General features: G+C 44.6%; 1 protein-coding gene across 11 annotated transcripts in view; it reads right to left on the reverse strand.

The window, feature by feature from the left end:
* The window catches only part of KIF16B (kinesin family member 16B), a 301609-nt gene that overhangs the window by 216938 nt on the left and 63521 nt on the right, over positions 1–21150 (reverse strand). For all 11 annotated transcript variants that reach the window (XM_055543463.1, XM_055543454.1, XM_055543455.1 and 8 more), the window contains exons 8-12: positions 19800–19968; positions 19477–19608; positions 18172–18347; positions 13002–13067; positions 8600–8659 (exon numbers count right to left, since the gene is read on the reverse strand). In XM_055543463.1, coding sequence (XP_055399438.1) covers positions 8600–8659; positions 13002–13067; positions 18172–18347; positions 19477–19608; positions 19800–19968 — 603 coding nt within the window. The remainder of the gene's footprint in view (positions 1–8599; positions 8660–13001; positions 13068–18171; positions 18348–19476; positions 19609–19799; positions 19969–21150) is intronic.

The raw sequence follows: 21150 nt of genomic DNA on the forward strand, positions 1-21150 counted from the left end.
GACACAGGCATCAAGCCAGGCAGGAGGAGGACCAGCTCCTTGCTCCTCTGCAAACTCACAACTCCAAGGACTCCTCCAAGGGGAGTTAAGTTGTTTCTGGGTGACAGGAACAATAAACTGATTGTACCATGAAATGGTCACTGTTTAAGCTTTCCTGCCAACAAAACCAAGTTCCTACAGTTCAGCACCTCCAGAGAGCTCAGGTGCACATAAACCATTACTTCCATATGACCAAGGCAATCCTTTCCTCCCTGACTGCAGCTATAAATATGCAGTAAGAGCCCGTCAGCGTGCATGCCTCACTGCAAAACATCAGAAGGAAAATCCCCTATGTATTCAAAATAATTTATCACGTGGTTCCAACATTTAACAGGGCGCATTTGACTTATTTCTGAGCCTTCTGTTCCAAGAAACGTTATTCAAAAGGAAGAACCTACATACACTTGCAATACTTTTATTTATGAGCAGCTCCTTCAAGATGAAAACTGCCACAGAAAATAAGGTAGCATCGGCATTACTAACAGCATCAGAGCTGGTCCTGGGAACAGCTCGCTGAGCCTCTGACTCTGCCACATCCTCAGTCAACCTCCAGAGCAAAGGCACCGACAGTCATCTCCTCTATTAATTATCAAACCCCGGTTTCAGAGCACAATGAACTTGATTACTTCGCCTTTTATATTAAAAAAACAGGTGCAAAAGCAGAACCTTAGAAAGCAGAGAACACAAGAGTCTGATCGAAATTAACAACAAAAGAAGTCAACAAACTAGCAACTGCGTACCATTAATATATAAAGAGCAGTAAGCCTTGTCTAACTCAATGAAACTAAGCCATGCCCGTGGGGCCACCCAAGACAGGCGGGTCATGGTGGAGAGATCTGACAGAATGTGGTCCACTGGAGAAGGGAATGGCAAACCACTTCAGTATTCTTACCTTGAGAACCCCATGAACTGTATGAAAAGGCAAAATGATAGGATAGTGAAAGAGGTACTCCCCAGGTCAGTAGGTGCCCAATATGCTACTGGAGATCAGTGGAGAAATAACTCCAGAAAGAATGAAGGGATGGAGTCAAAGACAGAGGATGAGATGGCTGGATGGCATCACTGACTCGATGGACGTGAGTCTCAGTGAACTCCAGGAGTTAGTGATGGACAGGGAGGCCTGGCGTGCTGCGATTCATGGGGTTGCAAAGAGTCGGACACGACTGAGCGACTGAACTGAATTGAACTGAATGTCTTTTTCCTCTTGCTTCAGACTGAGAACCAGCCAGCAAGGCAGTATGTGTGAATGCACTACAAAAAGACAAGGGGCTTTGCACTAGGGGTACTGACAGTTAACTTCTGTCCAGACACAGACTCATTCACATCAGTCTGCACACTGAAGCAGGGAGACAAACAAGTTCTCTCATAAAGTTGGAATCAGTACATGTGACTGTCTAAGGTCAGAATTTTGAACCATCAAATCCCCAGATGGTTTCTAATAAGGAGGGTGATGCATAGCTGAAAGAGTTGTCTCCTCTTTCATCCGAAAGCTGAGCAAAATCAATGCCTGTAAACAGAATTCTATCCTAGAGCTACCCCCAGGTTCAGTTCTTATACCAGGAAGAGGTCAAGTTTAACTGATACAAATGGAGACACCGGCCACAGAAGATGTCACCTCTCCACTGGTTTGTCCGTAGGTTATCTAGAAACCAGAATATCCAGGGCCCTGTGCAGCAGGAATTCAGAGGTCCATGACCTGGCTGGCGTCAAGTCTGCCGAGCATCAGCCCCAGGAATCCACGCTCCCTCCAAATCCATTACCCTCCCCAGCACACATCTCCTCCGTGAAATGGAAAACCGCAGACAGCAGGAGGAAATTCTTTGATAGGTTTCTGTAATCTTCCAGAGACAAAAGTTCAGCTGATAGATTCTATCATAAAATGGAAATAAGTTGGTTTAAAGTATGCCTCTCCAAGAAATTTGAACTCAGAAAATCTAAAGCCAGTCAAGGATTCCAATTTCATTTTACTCTATTTCTTATTAGTCAAAACATTCTGAAAGAACAACAACAACAGAAAAATTTCTCCGTCAACATGTGAGATACTCCTGCCTCTTCAGAGATGGAATCTTAAGACACTGGCACAAGTTAAGCTGAAATCATGTGTTAGGAACGCATCATGATGTAGATACAAGTAGGTACCACCCTCCAATTCAATTCAACATTATCGTAAGAAAAAGCTCCAAATAATGCCTAGGGGAAAAAAAAAATGACACTTTAATTCAACACATCACCCACTTTTCAAGGACAAGCCTCTGCAGGGACAGCCTCTGCACGTGAGCAACCTGCTTCCTCCCCACACCCTGTGCCAAACCAGTCAGATGGCCCTCACAGGGCTGTGAAAGCACAGAAGCTGGTCACGCGCTAGAATAATCCAAGGACATGCCTGCAGTAAGGAAGGGACCCTGTTTGCTGAGAACTGGGAAGAATAACCCCTGCTACAGGATTCGACAGAACATAACCTCCAGGCTGTGAGCATCCGCACAGCAGCCCGGCCCTGGACAGACCTGCACAGAGAGAGCCACGGGCCCTTCTGCCAGGCCAGCTGCCCAACGCCCGAGAGCTGCCCGCACGGCCCACGCTGGCTGCGACTTATTCCAAAGGGCAGAGCTCAACGCGTTATTTGGAAGTCAGATAATAAAGTCAGATTAAAAACTACCTCTGAAAGTTCCATTTTAATCATTTAGAAGATGCTAGAACAGAGAAACGAAAATGCATCCTGAGCAGACAAACTAAAAAGGTGCGTACTGGTGGGGTTGGGGGGAGAGGGGGTGGGGGTGAGGGGTCAATGCATGGAGGGATTCCGCGTGACTTGAAAAAATTCATCAGCAGTAAGACGTACAACGCCAGGCCAGTCCCCTTATAAACCATCCCAAATACAAAGCAGCCGATGCCACGTGGAAGCCATGGAGAGAGGGGCTGACATGAAGGCCCTGGGAACGCACCGACCCCAGGCCTGGTAGAAGCCAATTCATCACGACATTAAGTTCCAAGAGCCAACAGTTATAGCAGCTAAAGACAAATTCAGCCAGAATGAAAAACGCACTGGGGCAGCCGAAGATTCTGAGCAGCTGGCAGTGCCCAGCATCAGACAGTAATGCCAGGTGTTCACATCCCTGGGGATTTTAAGACAGGGAGCTGGTTACCCTGCTGATGGCAGAGCTGGGCAGCCGGTGGAGCTGGTGAGGCCACCCACAAGCTGACAAGGCCAGGAAACCAGCACCGCCCCAGGAGGAGGGGCAGGTCAGGAGGAGATTCTGGAAGTCAGGGCTGTATCACCAGGCAGTACCGCGCCAGGGATTCTTCAAGGAAATGACATGAGAGAGGTCTGGTTCCTCCCTCCAACCCCTCACAGCAAAGCCCACTGGGCACAGGGCAGCCCGCTCGGTAGCTCCCCACAATACAGGTCAGAGCAGAAGGGAAAACCCGGACTGAGGGCAAGAGAGTCCAGGATGGCCTCACCTTTCCTGCCCCAGCTTTTCAGGTCCAATACACACTGGGAGGTGCGGACACGTCAGCCGGACGTCTTGTTAACACACAGGTTCCAACTTTGGAGCCCGCGGTGAGACAGAGCGCCTGCCCTTCCAACCAGCACACGGACGATACTGATGCTGCTGGTCCAGGAACCATACACGGAGCAGCAAAACCTAACTGACCCAAGGGACGAACCGGACTGTAATCAACAGGAACGCGGCCACATTCCTTCCAAGGATGAAGAACACAGTCGCATCTGAGCCTTTCAAATGGAATAAGGAAAACAGGATGGAACGCACAGGCAGGAGCTCCAGCGCAGGGCTGCTGCCTGCGCAACACGGCGCATCGCCTTCCCCGCCAGCTCAGCAGGTGTGTGCAGGTCATGGCCGTTCCGAACTGAAATGTGTCCCCCTAAAAGCTCAAATGCTGAACCCCGGAGCCCCAGTATCTCAGGATGTGGTTGTTTTTGGAGATATAGCCCTTAAAGAGATAAGTATGTTAAAAAAGAAGCCATGGGGCTGAGCCCCAGTCCAATCTGACCAATGTCTTTACAAGAAAAGGAGATTAGGCCGCAGAGGGTGACCAGGGCCGCAGGCACACAGAGAGAAGGCCACATGAGGCCCAGAGGGCAGGCAGTGCTCACAAGCCAAGGAGAGAGGGAGGCTTCAGGACAAGCCTACTCCAGCAAGACCTTGATCTTGGTCTTCTTGCCTCCAGGACTGCAAGCAAATAAATGTCTGCTGCTTAGGCCTCAAGTCTGTGATGTTCTGATAGTCCTGCTGCTGCTGCTAAGTTGCTTCAGTCGTGTCCGACTCTGTGTGACCCCAGAGACGGCAGCCCACCAGGCTCCCCCATCCCTGGGATTCTCCAGGCAAGAACACTGGAGTGGGTTGCCATTTCCTTCTCCAATGCATGAAAGTGAAAAGTGAAAGTGAAGTCGCTCAGTTGTGTCCGACTCTTAGCGACCCCATGGACTGCAGCCCACCAGGCTCCTCTGTCCTTGGGATTTTCCTGGCATGAGTACTGGAGTGGGGTGCCATTGCCTTCTCCGTCTGATAGTCTTAGCAAATTAATATAAAGATTTTGCTTTAGTTCCTTGATACTACTACTACCAGTAAGTTTTCACTGTATGCCTGCTCTGTGAGAAACAGTTGAGTTTCTAGGAGCTGGTACACAGAATGATAAGGACACAGTCCGAGCCCAGGTCCTGCTCCTGCTTAGAGGGAGAAACAAAGATCACAAACTCCAATTATGATGAATGCTGTGAAAGAGACAGAACCAAAAGCCTTTACAGATGCCAGAGGAAGATAAAATCATTCCATCTGAAAAGTGGGAGAGAAGAGAGGTCACAAAGAGCTTCATGGTGGATTCTGAGATGATGGAGCAGCACAGGCAAAGGCCGGGAGACCCCCAGAACCCAACACCCAGTGCGGACAGGGACCAGCGAGGCATCTGACCAGGCGGGGGGAGACCAGGAGCTAAAGGCAGATGCAACTATGGAACTGGGAAGGAGCTCAGTGCCTCTGGGGACTAGCAAGGGAGTCTAGACTTTAATTTCTAGAAATGAAGATTAATGAAAATGAGGAAGGTAGATTAACAGGCAAAAGAATGGATATACAGTGTGAACTGCAAAGGATGATAAAGCCCACATTACTACCCTCCTAAGAAATGTCTCTTCAAGGTCAACACACTTTACACTGTCATCAGCTACTTGCATCCTAATCCCAAGCACTTTATCACCTCTCGCCTCATGACCCGGGTACAAGGAAGAGGTTGCCATGCACCCTGACTTTCAAGCTGGGGATGAGGGGACAGGACCCTGTGGGTAAGTGTCACGACCCACGAGTGACTCGGGAAGAGAACTGAAGCCTGAGATGGAGCGGGAAGGTCAAAGCCCCAGGCTCGTGCAATTATCACCACGGCATCACCTGCCCAGCTTCAAACACCCAGCATCTCATCAGAGCACCTTTCGTCCCCTCTTCACCCCACTCAACACGCCTGAGACTTCACTCATCCCCAGCAAGGAAAGCCCCAGACCAGATCACAAAGAAGGGGACAAAGTCACTCTGAGCGTCTGAGTTTCTGAGCGTCTGAGAGCTCAGGAAAGAAAAAGCCACGAGGCCGGCTCCTAGTGTGCCAAGAGGCACTGAAGCATCCTGTATCGCCCTTCAGTCCCCCAGACGGTTTCACTCTCAGTCTTCTCTCCAAAGGTCTCTCCTTGGATGTTCAGGATTCAGGGCTTGGAAGGGACGATACTGACAAGTTGGCAAAGTAAACAATCAGCGCTATGGTGGAGATGATACTGGGAATCTACTGTCTCACTGGGCTCATCTCTAGAAACAAGCAAATGCAGTGGAAAAACAAGGTCCCAGAATTGAAGATTCGTATTTTATCAGGGGCACAGGTCGATTAAACCACGGATCTCAAAGCAAGATTACACCCTTACACCCTTGCCACAGCCCTGTGGGTGAAATACACTTCTCCCCGCTTGACTTTCTGTTCAGATTTGCTTCCATCACGATATGAGCAGACGCTTGAAATATGCTTGCGAGACCAGGTGTGCCTGCTTCTACACTGGCCATGACCATGGATCACGCATAGGACAACCAGCCAGTCCCAGAGAGTGAGAGACAGACCTGGAACCCACACGCAGCCTGAATCCAAGCCCAGCCAGACCAGCCAATATGCACAGGCACGAGGGACAGTGCATGTTGTTTTAAGCCACTGGACTGGAGTGGGTTCTCCGTAGCCTGACTGGAACAAGAGCTGATGAAGGAACAGTCAGGCAGCAAAAATACCAGGAAGGTTCACAAACTGAACAGACACAAACTCATCGCAAAGCAACCTCTTTCCCCGTCAGTTTCCAAAGAATGTTTTCAAAAGCATCTGAGTAGCCCTTTTCTTCACCTCAGCCCTCAGGTGCTGTCTACCAATAAGAGATGAAGACAGCTCTTAAAATACCAAACGTGAGCAGAAAGCAACTACGGGTTTAAAACACAGAAACCAGTAGAGAGATCTAAAAAAGGGCTTGCCGGGTCAAAAGAAGGGAAAAATCTGAAACATCATGAGCCCTTCTCATAACTTTCAACACTGAGCACATAACATCTCGCTAGTCTTCTCATCTCAAAAGTTAATAAAAGATAAAAATAGTGAGATTTATGAAAAACAGAGCTGGAATTGGAAGAGGATTTATTTAGCTTCAGGGTCCAGAATAACATTAGGATAAAAAGCATCAGAAAAGGCTCAGGGGTTCACCATGGTGACTCTCAGTGTGGACAGCTCTGCAGCGCTATCATAAAACCCCCAGCACAGTGACAAAGAGAGAGCCGGCAGCAAGGGTGGGCTGACATCTTCGCGTTCACTGCTGTACCGCCTCCTGTGCTATAAGGCACAACGCACACCAATGGCTTTGCAAATAGCTAATGACTTGATTTCTCTTTTCCTTATGTGCAGCAGATTTTAATCCTCTCAGGATTAAATTTGCTGAGGAAAGTATACATCATGCCATGAACGGTCCAACGATCGGGCTTCTTAACACCGGGGCTGCGGCCCGACACCTCCAAGCGGGCGCAAAAGAGACGATGATGAACAGTTTCATCTCTGCCAGAGCTTATTCCCACCCAACTCTCAAGAAATGCAACTGAAGTCTTTGCTCAGTTTTCCTGCATGAAAACCTCTCAACAAAACAAACACTGAGAAAGTACCTTAAAATAACATGATGCTATCATCATCATCGGGAGGAAAGCAAAGAAATTCTGGATGCAGAAGTCTTACTGCAGCCCTTTTCAGAGCTGGAAAGAATGTCTCTGGGACCACCACGATCCACAGCTACTGAGGACCGCAGCTCAACTCTGCTCGTGAGCAATAAGCGTTGTAGTCCCCAGAGCAGGCCAGGCTGCCTACGTGGTACAAGGAAGCTTTCATAAGATGATGCAGACCCCACTCTCAGACCGAGTAGCTCAGTGGCTATCCCAAGCCTTCAAAAGCTCCCCCTTCAACCCTGTGCAATGGTCACCTGGTGCTCCCTCCTCACGTGAAGGCCATCCAAGTCAGGGTTCTGCAAAGACACACAGCTAAACCTCATCATCCTCACCAATATTCAAGGGAGGCCTCAGTCCTCTGGGAAAGTTTTACCTCCACAGATCTTAAAAAAAAAACCAGGATTCAGTAATCATCTCTGAATCACCTTCTCTCATGTGTAAGGACAGACAGATGCTATCAAAGCGTGAAATTCCAGGCTGAACCTCAAACCTGACATGGCTGATCCTCCACAGATGACACAAGTTTCCTACCAACTCAGCAAAAAAAAATGGGACCACAAAGAAACGTGTATTTTGAAGCATAAAGTATGAAACATGGAGGCTATTACTGACATCTTTTCACCATGAATCTTGCCAAAAATGCAGCCCATCACTGCCTAGCCTTTAAGACACACAGGAAAAAAAAAATTCCAGTAGGAAATTAGTACTTGGGAAACTTCTGAAGTCTAGCACACTGCACACATACTCTACAGTACTGCCAAGGGAAGTGTTTTTTTTTTTGTAATTCATGCATTTTAACTGGAGGATAACTACTTTACAGTATTGTGATGGTTTCTGCCATACCTCGCCATCAACATGAACCGGCCACAGGCGCACACGTGTCCCCTCCCTCCTGAACCCTGTTCCTACCTCCCTTTCCACCCCAAGGCTCCAGGCTGTCACACAGCACCAGCTCTGGGTGCCTTGCATCACACATCAAACTCCCACTGGCTATCCATTTCACATTTTTTTAAACACATTGCTTTTATATTGAGTTTAACAAAAAGCAGAAAGACAAAGTGGGAGCCCTTGAATATTAAACAGAATTTAACATATGTTGAGTCAAAAATGGAAAAAACTCCACAAGTGAGAGTAAACGCCTTAAGTATGAGCACCGTCTCTAAACACACAGCTTTAATGACTAATAGCTCCCTTTTCTGTTCCTTTAAAATTAAACCAGAGTCCCAGCCTAAGCAAAGCACACAACTGCCACATTTGACAGAGAAAGGAAAGAGTTTATCTACTGAAGCAAGCACAGTAAGATTATGACACCTTTTTACAGTCCTTACTTTCAAAATATTTTGGGTTTCGTTCCACTTATTTGTCCATTCCTTGGTCAATTCTTGAACCTAAAAGAAAAAAAAAAAAAATACGAATGTCATTGCTCTATAAAAAAATTACTGTGATTTTCTTCAAGAAAGTTTTCAAAATTTATAGATTATAGAAGAACATACTATACCTTTTTAAATTAGATAGCAATGCTGCAGAGTACCATTACCAAATATAAATCAAACTAGCTGATCTCACCCTACAACCTACATTATGGCAAAGGAAAGAACAGAAAAAAAATCTGTCAAGCTGCCTAGAGCTTTACAGCAGTCTTTTTCAAGGTGCATTTAAATAAAAGCTGCTTCCTTGGATATTAACCAAAATTACAAGTTCAAAGATGCCACCATCCCATTACATGGGTTAATTTTTCCTGATTATACTTTAGGTCCTAAGAAATGGTGATTTACTTTACTTTCTAATTAGATGTGATGATTAAATCACCTTGGAAACTGCCATTTTCTTTTAGGAGATAATCTGCTTTTGTAGCTAATTAATAAGGTTTATAAATATCATTTTATCTTTTTTTTTTAAAGGTAGCTCTTTAATTGACTCTTAGTAAAGGTAAAAATATCTTTTTGATAATAATCAGCTTCTTTCCAGTCTGCAGTAACTTAAGGGAGAAAATATCCCCCACTGTCGAACACAGCACAGTTGGAAATAGCTTCTCAGTTAATGAAAATACTCTGCTAGTTCCACACAACTTTTTAAATGACCTGAGTGAGTGAGTCATTAAGAAGTAAAGTGGTACCTGATTGAGAGGTAGAAAAAAAGAATGGAAGATTCTGTCAAAAGGAATATACTTCAGATTAAAAGAGAGTGACCTCTGCGGGGCTGGGGGAGTGCGGGGCACACACCCTCCCGAAGCCTCTTCCCTTCCTCCCTTCAGTGTTCCTGCCACCTCCCCACCCAGAAGCAGATGCCATCCCAGTTCACCTGACTGGTCTCCCTACCAGTAAGTTACCCTGTTCAACCAGGTCAAAGTGGAAGCACAGAATATACTGGATTACGTGCTCAATGCTAAGAGGAAGATGCTTTCCACAGGCCTGAAGTATCATAAACAAAAAGGACGTGAGTCAGCAACCTTCAACAAAGGCCGTGTTCATGACTGACTAAAAAGGAGGGACTGGAAGGATGGTTTATCCGAGAGCAAAACCAAAACACTTCGCACTCACCTTGTTCATTCAATGGCTAGACATTTTACTCCTCAATTTACCACAAACACCCTGGAGAAGGAAACGGCAACCCAGCCCAGCATTCTTGCCTGGAGAATCCCATGGAGAGAGGAGCCTAGTGGGCTGTGTCCTTGGGGTCACAAAGTTGGACACGGCTGAGCAACGGAACACTTACCGCAAACAACTACAGGAGTTCTAAGGCAGCTTTTTTTTTTAATAAAATATCTTCCTTAAAATGATACAAATAAACTTATTTACAAAACAGGAAGAGACTTAGAGAAGGAGAATGAACTTATGGTTGCAGGCCGGGGCGAAAGAGGAGGGTGGGTAGTTAGGGAACTTGGGAAGGACATGTACACACTGCTGTATTTAAAATGGATAACCAGCAAGGACCTGCTGTACAGCACAGGGGACTCTGCTCAGTGTTACGTGGCAGCCTGGATGCAAGGGGGTGTGGGGGAGAATGCATACATGTGTATGTATGGCTGAATCCCTTCACTGTTCACCTGACACTATCACAACACTGTTTGTTAATCAGCTATACCCCAATACAAAACAAAAGGTTTTAAAAATATAGCTTCTTTAACTGGGCTTCCCTGGTAGCTCAGCTGGTAAAGAATATGCCTGCAATGCAGGAGACCCCAGTTCAATTCCTGGGTTGGGAAGATCCCCTGGAGAAGCAGCCTACCCACTCCAGTATTATTGGGCTTCCCTGGAGGCTCAGACTGTAAAGAATCTGCCTGCAGTGCAGGAGACCTGGGTTTGATCCCTGGGTTGGAAGGATCCACTGGAGGAGGGCATGGCAACCCACTCCAGTATTCTTGCCTGGAGAATCCCCACGGACAGAAGAGCCTGCATGCTACAGTCCATGGGGTCACAGAGTCAGACACAACTGAGTGACTTAGCACACACACACGTCTACTTTAGTTATTAATGTCAAATCTATCATCTTCTTAGTAAGAGAAGAAACAGGACTGAGCCTCTGTAACTTCTTTTTGTGCTCACTGGTACTTGTCAGGCAAGGCTGTCCTGCCCACCCCCCTGGACCAGCCACACACACAGGTTCTCCTTTCATCACTCAAGTGATGCCAGCCCCATGGGTCACCGGGCTTTTTGTGTTGGAAAAGCTTTCAGAGAGGGAGTATTTCTACACCTTCTCTCCCTACAGACGTAGACGAGACTGGGGTGATGAATTTACTAATTTATAATAATCAGTTAACTGATTCTCATTGGCAATTTATCTGAGAAACACCAAGTATTTAACAAAGCATGCTTTGGGATTTCACCAACAGGTAAGTTCTCCCTGAAGAAACGTAAGCCAATTAATCCTTTTCCAATTCAATCAAATAATTCCAGCTTTCAAAGAATTCTAAGTATGCCTTGGGTTTCTTTTACCACTGAATTTAAACCAAATAATCTTCATTTTTAAAATTCAGGAAAAAAAAATGCAAAGTCTGATAGCACCTCTCACAATGTGACCAGGTGATAAGATTTAGAGCCAAGTGGATGGCAAACAATTTTAAAAGGTCAGCAAAGGAAGAGATGAAAATTTAGAAAATGTTGTTAACAAGAGTCACGTCTGTCCGCACATGTATAACGATTCAAATTAAAATGTTTATTGGTTTCTATTAACTTGCTAGGTATTCCTGAAAACTATCAGTAAGAAATAATTTAAGACTATATTCAGACACATCAAGGGTTTCCCTGGTGGCTCAGATGGTAAAGACTCTGCCTGCAATGCAGAAGACCTGGGTTCAATCCCTAGGTCAGGAAGATCCCCTGAAGAAAGAATGGCAACCCACTCTAGTATTCTTTGCCTGGAGAATTTCATGGACAGAGGAGCCAGCGGGTTGGGACAGTCCATAGGATAACAAAGAGTTGGATACGACTGAGCGATGAACACACACAATCCAGACACATCCATCAAAGTCCTCAAAATTAAAATCTGAAGTACCAAAATACAAAATGTCAAGAGAAAAACAGGGGTTAAGAAACTAATGTTTTCACTAATACTATTATCAGCAAATTAATCAGCATAATTACCCAGGAAGTGTCAACAAGTTCCTAACTATACTCTTGATTTGTATCTTCAATACTGTGTATTCTTGAAAGAACTGTGCCAACAGAATCCTATTTTCTTTCTCAATCTGCTTTAACCACTTGGCACAGTGGACAAAATCCACTCTGAAAACATTATCAATACCTGTTTCTCTTTTCACAGAAGGTCTTTTTCTTTTAAAAAGAAAAAAAAAAAAAATAGTATAGAAGCAGGTCATCCGTGAAACTAGTTTTCAGAAAGCCCCAGCACTGACGCTGGCTTCCGCCCGGAACACTCTCCCCCCAGCCTCAGATCCCACTTTGCTTAAAGCAGCGAAGCACCTTCCCAGGGTATTCAGTGATTCTCCAAGCGCTGCAATTCCCACTAATAAGTAGAAGGACGGCCAAAAAACCCCACGGTGAGGCTGTGGGGACCAGCATGTGAACACAGCCTCCCTCTCCTCAAGTGCAGCCTCACCGCCTCGTGCAATGGCCCAGTCTCAGCTGTATTCAGCCCTTGCTGCTGCTGCTGCTGCTGCTAAGTCGCTTCAGTCGTGTCCAACTCTGTGCGACCCCAGAGACGGCAGCCCACCAGGCTCCCCCATCCCTGGGATTCTCCAGGTAAGGGTACTGGAGTGGGGTGCCATTTCCTTCTCCAATGCATGAGAGTGAAAGTGAAAAGTAAAAGTGAAAGTGAAGTCACTCAGTCATGTCCGACTCTTTGAGACCCCATGGACTGCAGCCCACCAGGCTCCTCTGTCCATGGGATTTTCCAGGCAAGAGTACTGGAGTGGGGTGCCACTGCCTTCTCTGATTCAACCCTTGACTACCAGACAAACCCCATCTATTAAGTCACAGAGGACACAGGAGATACACCAGAAGTCAGCAAGTGTGGGTCTTTAAAAACAGGGTGGGAGCGTTACCTGTCATGAAGAGAGAAACTGAATCTCAGACAGCAAGTCCTGGGCTGGCCAAAAACTCTGGGTTTTCCCGTAACATCTTGTGGACAAACCTGAACAAACTTTCTGGCTAACCCGATACTAAAAAAGTATCCACTTAAAATAGTGAAACTTAAAAAAATAAATAAATAAAATAAAATAGTGAAACTTACAATTAAAAAAAAAAAACAAAAACAAGTTAAGGTGTCACTTACTCTGGCTTCATTCTGCTGAAGTTTCTCCTCCATACTTAAGGCTGTGGGGGAGTCCAGGAGGGCAATCTGCAATGCAAACCACAAAAGGCAGAGGCAATGAGTGTACACCAATAATCTAGAGGAACGATCTGTCCTGACACTGTAAACCATCAAAAACTGCCACATAAACAAACAGAGGTGAAAAGTATTTTCCCACACCTCCCTAAAAGTGTTAGTCACCACGAAGTCTTTAATCCACAGGGTACATGCCTCGTAATATTCAAAAAACCACAGCATCCTGGTAAAACTACATTTGCAACACAAATCAGCAAACACAAGGAAAAAGACAAACACGTAACAGGCTGACATTTTATCAAAATCAAACAGTCTAAATCCCTAGATCCTGAAAGACTCTTCCATTTTGAATTTGCACCAAGTACAGGTTCAAAAAGAGGGGTTATCCAACCAGAGGGTTCTGAGATTTATCCACAATGACACGTGCAAATGACCCTCCTTTATCACCACTGCTGGGTCACACAGTTACAGGGAGGCTGGCCACAGTCTGTGTCCATTTCCTTATCTGTGTTGCAAAGATGGATGTGAGCGCAATAAACCCCCAAATCAGGTTCACCCTGGGGGGACGAGGCAAGGCAGAGACGGGGGAGGGAAACACAGCCAGGCGGGGCACAGGGGGCTTTGACTGCATTCGTAACTCAAAACCTGAGAGGCAGAACACGGGACTCCAGACGAGGTTACCTGAAAGGAAAACGGAAGGGGGTCTCCCTCTCCACCTCTCCAGGCCATGGGCAACCCGTCTCACCCATTCTGCTACGTAACTGTGCAGTTATTCTGGTCATATGCAAGCACACTTGTGTTGCTTTTCAAACATAAACAGCATGAACGCTATTCTGAATATTGCCTTTTTCATCTCACAATCTTGGGAAAAACTAAGTACAAATAAATCTATTTTATTCTTTGTAACAACTCCAGTTCCACCGCACAGCACTCCACTGTGTGGTTATTCAACAATTTATGTCCACAATTTCCTCTTAATGGACTGGTAGTTTTTTCTCATCTTCTGCTTTACCAGAAGATAAGTCACTGCCACAGTGACTTATCTTATACCAGCTGCCTACAGTATGCATGGCAGTATCAACAGAATAAATTCCTAGAAGGGCATTTGTTAATCATCTATATGCATGACTTTTTTTCATTGTCTCTCCTCTACGGAGGCTTTCACATTTCCTTGACTACCTGGTCTGCTTTTGCCCATCTTCACAAACACCCTATCACCTGGTTTTACTCTGTGACCCTCCCTGAGATGTTGTCCACCTTGAAAGTTTACACATAATGACACTTTTATTATACAGCTATTATTCAAAGTTTATCTGCGACTTCAGCTACACAAATGAGAAATCCTTTCTCCTTCCACCTCTCTAACTCATTGCCTTCTTTGTTTCCTGGACTGTTCCTGCCTATTTCTATGTTGTTAATTTTCTTGCTATCTTCAGAGACATTTAAGAGAGAAAAGTTAATGGACATTTTCTCTCTGCCAAACTCAAAGCAGAAGTCTGAAAAGATGCTTTAAATATAACAAAAGAGAACATGTGAAAAGAGAAGATATCCAAACGCTTCACTACATTAATCATCGGAGACACAGAAACTACAATCATTCCATGACACCACGATGCCTCATCAGAATGGCCTATGATGAAAAGCAGATCCCACCAGGCATTGGCAAGGACCTGGCACTTTCACATATTGATGGTGGAATATAAGTTGGTATAAAAACCTTTAAAAATTATTTTGCAGTTATCTACTAAAACCAAACATTAGGTACCCCTTCTGACACAAACTCCACTCTTTGGTATAAATTTAACAGAAATGAAGCTGCTGCTGCTAAGTCGCTTCAGTCGTGTCCGACTCTGTGTGACCCCAGAGACGGCAGCCCACCAGGCTCCCCCATCCCTGGGATTCTCCAGGCAAGAACACTGGAGTGGGTTGCCATTTCCTTCTCCAATGCATGAAAGTGAAAAGTGAAAGTGAAGTCGCTCAGTCGTGTCCGACCCTCAGCGACCCCATGGACTGCAGCCTACCAGGCTCCTCTGTCCATGGGATTTTCCAGGCAAGAGTACTGGAGTGGGATGCCATTGCCTTCTCCGGAAATGAAGGTGGATGTTCACAAAAAGACACGGAGAAGACAGTCCACAGCAGCAGCAATAGCAGCAAAGAGAAAATCTCCAAAGCCCATCAAACAGAACGGGTGAGCTGGCGCACACACGTGTGATGGAGCACAGCACAGCGGTGCTCATACATGGATCTGAACCCACACGCTCCACCATGGAGGAATCTCACAAGACCTCAGACGGAAGCTGGTCACGATCATCCGGGCCCAGCACACTCCCGCTGGCCGCGTGAGGCCCCTCAGTCTGTCCTCTGCTCTCACTGTCACTTTCCCCCTTGTCCCTCAGCCCCGCTGCCTGAACTTGTCACCTCCCCAGGCTGTACCGCAGGCCAGCACCCTTGCACGTCTGCAACCTTATGAAACAGGTTTTTTGTAGGTCTGTGTTGCAATTCCATAAATCTGATCTTATATAAAAGCGAGAGCAAGAGTGTTTACTACATGATTACATTTATATAAAGAACAAAAAGAGGCAAAACTAAAAACTAACCGTGCCTGAAGAAGTCAGGATAGAGGGTACCCTTGAGGGGAAGGGCAGGCAGGTCTAGGAGAGGAAGGTGAAGAGAGTTTCTAGGGCACTGGGGAATGTTCTGCTTCTTGATAGCACGCAGGTCACATGGGTGAACACAGCTTGTGAAACTTCACGGATACGTACACTCAGAATGGGTGTCACTCTTCAGCAGAGAGTTCACATGGATGTATATATACATATACACCACTACATATTTATCTCTCTATAATCTACGCAGCAGGAGAAGCAGATACGTGTCAGAATCTTTCGCTGTATTTAAACTGTGCTTTTGAAACTCTGATACACGTGGCATTTTGCATTGGCAAATTATTAAACATAAAATTATTAAAAGCAGGAGCTTTTATCTGGCTGTACTTCAACAACCCAGAATGGAGCTCTGACTTGAACAGCATTCTCAACGAACCACAGCAGCCATCTGCAACAGGATGCTGTGGGAAAGCAAGAATGCCACCAAACATTTTATACAGAGATTTTTCTAATGAGCGCTTAAGAACCCCTGCTTATTTTATTGAGCATCACAAATTTAATTAATTTTGGATAAGCTTGTATTGTCTCACAACAATTTATAGCTTCATGGTGCAATAAATTTTAAATTGGACTCGTTTTTATTGTAATGTATTGTTTTTCAGAGTTCTTCACTGTATCCTAAAATAGACAACAATCTTTTCCATCCTTATCCCCAAAACTACAGTAACTAAAATAATCCTTTAATGACTGTGGTGGTCTTTGGCCATGAAAGAAAAAGACAAGCGAAGATCAGAAAGTATATGGCAACTGGCATATACGACACCTCTGAGACATTCCTGAGACAGGATCTGTAAAAGTTTGAATGAAGTTCTTCTGTTGGTGTGATAAGGCTCCTTTCGAGGACTTCCTCAGTTTAACATTTAACAGGCTCATCTCTTTTCCTCCATTCTCATGACTTACTAAATGTTAACTACAAGAATGTTCCAAGTCCTTCCCTTCACACGCAGTAGTCTGGGTAACTCTATCAAATCACCTTTATATGTTTACCTCAGACAAATATTTTTAAAACATTGAAAAAAGATCCCAGTAACAGAGCACATAAATGAACATGACAGCGGTGGCTGGCGTCATCAGAGATTCGAGCCTGGTAACATCATGAGCTGCTGGACTCGTCATGCTGAGGCTTCCACGCACACACAGGGAACTTCCCCATCAGTAAGCACAGCTGGGACCTCCCTGGTGGTCCCAGGGTTAAGACTCTGAGCTGCCAATGCAGGGTGCAAGGGTTCAATCCCTGGTCAAGGTACTAATCCCATATGCAAAGCAGCACACCCAAAAGATTAAAAAAAAGAGTACAATTATGTGGAGCTATTTTTAGGTGCAGAGATCAGCTCCCAGCCCACTCTAGTCCCCCAGTTTAGAGGACAGCAACTCTCGGGACTTTCAGGACACGGGAAACTCTGTGAGGCTCTTGGCCTGTTGAGTCTCATGAGTCAAACTGCTCACAGGATGCCAAGGGCTTCAAGGGCCCCATGCTCCTGGAGGGAACGCTGCTCTGAAGACAGCTCTGTGTATTTGAAGAAAAGCTGGGTTCTTTTTTTTTTTAATGATACACTTCAGACATCCATTCATGGGTTAGGAAAATGGGAAGAAATGTATTTTGTTTTGCTGGGGGGTGTTTTTCTTGGCCACATCATGCAGCATGCAGGATCTTAGCTCCCCAACCAGGGACCAAACCCATGCCCCCTGCTTTGGAAGCACAGTCTCAATTACTCAACCATCAGGTAAGTCCCTCTTTATTTCTAACTCCACTTTAACTCGAGTGTTTTAAAAAGTGATCCTGACTTTCTCTCATGACTGTGTCTAAACCAACCAGCACGGATCACACTGTGATCACAGAAGGTAGCTTGCTACACGCACCATGCAGAAGACTACGGTGAAAAGGACAAGGCTCCTTCACAAAAACCCCAAAGGATCCTGAAGGGAGGCTGTTTCCGCCATCACCTGGGGGCCCAGGCACATCACCTCAGCCAGGCCACAGGGATGTCTCAGGACCCCGTGTAACTATAACCACTGCTGTAAGGAGCAGTACCAAAGACAGACTCAGAAAGGGGCTCAAAGGAGTCTCTCATTCTGTTAAAATACATCTAAGTCATAAAATGCTTCGGTAGAATTTTAAACATTGCTCCAAGCATCTCGATTTCCTTCCACTAATGGAGATTATGCTGCTAATCCTACTGCATGCTAAATTTCCATCCATAATTGATAACTATTAGGTAGTTAATCATCTCGGGTTTAGTGGATAAAATCTTAAGCACAGAGCATATAATGAATTCGAAGGCCAACGGGAGGGTGATGTTAAGGAGAGACCGGGCTAACTCACTCAAAGCTTTACTTAGCACTTATTTACTCAAATCAATACGACTCCCGAGATGAGTGTCTCATTAAGATCTAGAAATAGATGCCATTACTCAAAGAAAATTACCCGTAAGTCTCAGAAAAGAGCCAACCTGATTCCCCTGGGCAAGCAGCGTCTTCAGTCTGGCTATTTCGGCTCGCAGTTCACGGATGAGCTTGACGTTGGCGTCCTCATTAATGGTAGGCTTGTTGATGATGTTTTTGGCTCTATTTGCATAGCGAAGAGTACTTAGGGTTTCTCCGTAATTGACATCAGCAGGTGAAATGGCTGTGAAGAATGAATTCAAAAAATAATTTATCCAGCACTCTGTTTCATTTAACACAAAGTTGTTTTGTAATTTAAAAGTCAGATTAACCCCAGGTCGCTGGATAGACTAAATATTCATTACTGCAGTCATGAATATTACAAATTATCTGGGACTCATAGGAAAGGTGCGCACTATGCCAAATTAAATGCCATTTCACTCTTCTTAAGTTTAGAATCAGCCATCTAACCAAATCTAAAACGAGACTGGAAACACTCCATTGCAGCTTAGGGAGTTTCCTCTGTTGAACATATAAGTAGAGGATTTCAAGACTATTTACACTTCTCAAGATAAAGCAGAAATTTAAATCCTTTTGAAAGAGTTCTGGCAAAACCTACCACCTATGAAAACCCAGAGTGTGATAACTTTTGTAAAGAAGCTGTAGATCAGCTAACGCTCCTCCTCCCAAAGCTTTGGTTGATTACATCCCCACCTTAACCCCAACAAACTTTAGAGCTAAAGTTACTACACAATTGCATCTGGGGTACACACCCCTGGGAAGACCCCTGGCCTCCACAGGGACTGCACAGCTTGGGCCGGAGGAGACATGGAGACAAGAAAAGAGGGTGGGGGTGGAGCTGGAAGGGAAATTCTCAACAGTTATCTCCCCTTTGCACATTTTCCCCTCTGTTCTGCTTCTTTCTGTTAATTAGTGAAAATATAGATGTATATTATTGTTACCATATATACCACACTTTTTCCTCTCAATTCTTAATCTTAAATTCCTTATTTTCTGCTTTTAAATAGAAAAACAAAGTTGGGTTATTTCTAGTTTATGTCTAGAGTTGGCATGAGTTGGCAGAGTTGGAAATTTCTGTCCTATACTTTAAGCACAACTGAGGATCATCCTGCACGGACATCAGTTTGCATAACCAAGAAAACGGCAAGTTAATGGAACCAGGAAGAGGCAAAAAGAGTCAATAATACCATACTGTAAACCGGATCACAGTAAGTACTTTTCTTCAAAATAGAAAACTATTTTTTTTTAATAAAGAGGTGCTACTTCCTAATGAAATACTTAAAATAGCTATAATCAATTCACATGAAACACTATACGTTGAGAAGAAAAAAAAAAAACACAAAAATTCTTACTGGCTATCATGATAGTTTTAGAGTTTCCGCCGAGGCTGTCTTTCAACAACCAAGTCAAAACAGAATCCCTGTAAGGCACAAAAACTTGCTTCTTCTTTACTAGAGGGTTTGATGCATCCTGAGATAAATCAGCTGCAGGGAGAAAGAAAAGGTGGGGGAAGGCAAAGACAATTATTAAAGGTTTTTTTTTTTCTTCTTGAATTTGGCTTCAAAAAACCTTGAAGCTATTACTCTAGTTTGTAACACAAACATTAAACCTAAGCTCTTCATGCCACTATGGAGCATCGAGAACGAGAGGAGGCAGGAGACAAGTGTGACCCTACCTAAGGCAGAAATGACGTTTCCCAGCGTCACAAGGGACTTGTTGATGTTGCCCCCTTCCTTCAGCCGGACCCCGGTGGCACCAGTGGCGTCCGCCCGCTCACTTCCCGCAAGATCGACCAAGTGGATCTTACTCACGGTTTCAGACGGCATTTCAGAATCAAATTTGGCCTATGGTAAAATATAAATGCAAAATGGAAGAGGTATAAAGGACACCAATGTTTATATAACATTGTGTGTTTGTTTTTCTTCTCTGTCATTCATACTTATTAATCTTCTCTCCCCAACTAGATTACTATTTCTTAACAGAAACTAAATCTTTTACATCCTCATTGATAACTAGCATTGGACTGGCAACATATTTAGCAATCAAATTCTTCTTGGTTGACTAAGTCTTTTTTTTTTTTTTTTTGACTCTTATATCAGAATATAAATTAACAACGCTGTGATAATTTTGGGTGTACATCAGAGTAACTCAGCCATACATATACATGGATCCATTCCCCGCCAAACTCCCCTCCCATCCAGGCTGCCACATATGTTTGTGTGTTTATAACACAAGTTCAAGGGCTTCCCTCATAGCTCAGTTGGTAAAGAATCTGCCTACAATGCAGGAGACCCTGGTTTGATCCCTGGGTCGGGAAGATCCCCTGGAGAAGAAAATGGCAACCCACTCCAGTATTCTTGCCTGGAGAATCTCACAGACAGAGGAGCTGGGCAGGCTACTGTCCATGGGGTCACAAGAGTCAGACACGACTCAGCGACTAATCCACCAAAACAAGTTCTAATTATTTCCCACTCCTCACTGTGATCTCTCAGGGTAGATTAAGGTAGATAAAGGTAGATAAAATTAAGAAAAATTCTTAATTTTGTTGTTTCATTGGGCTTCTTCCTGATTACAATAATTATACTGGATACAATAGAAGCCGACCATATGTGAGTCTTAAACTTTCTGAAGAAGTACGAATTCCATTATCCAAATCACTCATTCAACAAGGGCTGAGTCTGACCCTGGCAGAGAACGAAGCTAGGCCCTGAGGGGCACTCACTCCATAAAGAAAAATATAAGTAAACAAATAATTAGTTTCGTTCTCACCTAAAATCTTGAACAGGACAGGCACAATGGCTTTGCAAAATATGATAAACATAGACAATTATGTGAAAGATCATGCAACCGTTATTTGATGTTAAAATACAATTTGTTTCACAATTATAAAATAGCAAAAATCTTAAATACTGTATTTTTTGGTTCTGAACTTTACCAAAATCTTACTTTCCCAAGACTTTTAACCCATGTTTTACAGTCTGAACCAAAATGCCAAGAAGAAATTACTGCATTTTGTTACAAAAGCG

Source organism: Bubalus kerabau, chromosome 13, assembly GCF_029407905.1.
Source record: "Bubalus kerabau isolate K-KA32 ecotype Philippines breed swamp buffalo chromosome 13, PCC_UOA_SB_1v2, whole genome shotgun sequence".
NCBI classification, from domain to species: domain Eukaryota; kingdom Metazoa; phylum Chordata; class Mammalia; order Artiodactyla; family Bovidae; genus Bubalus; species Bubalus kerabau.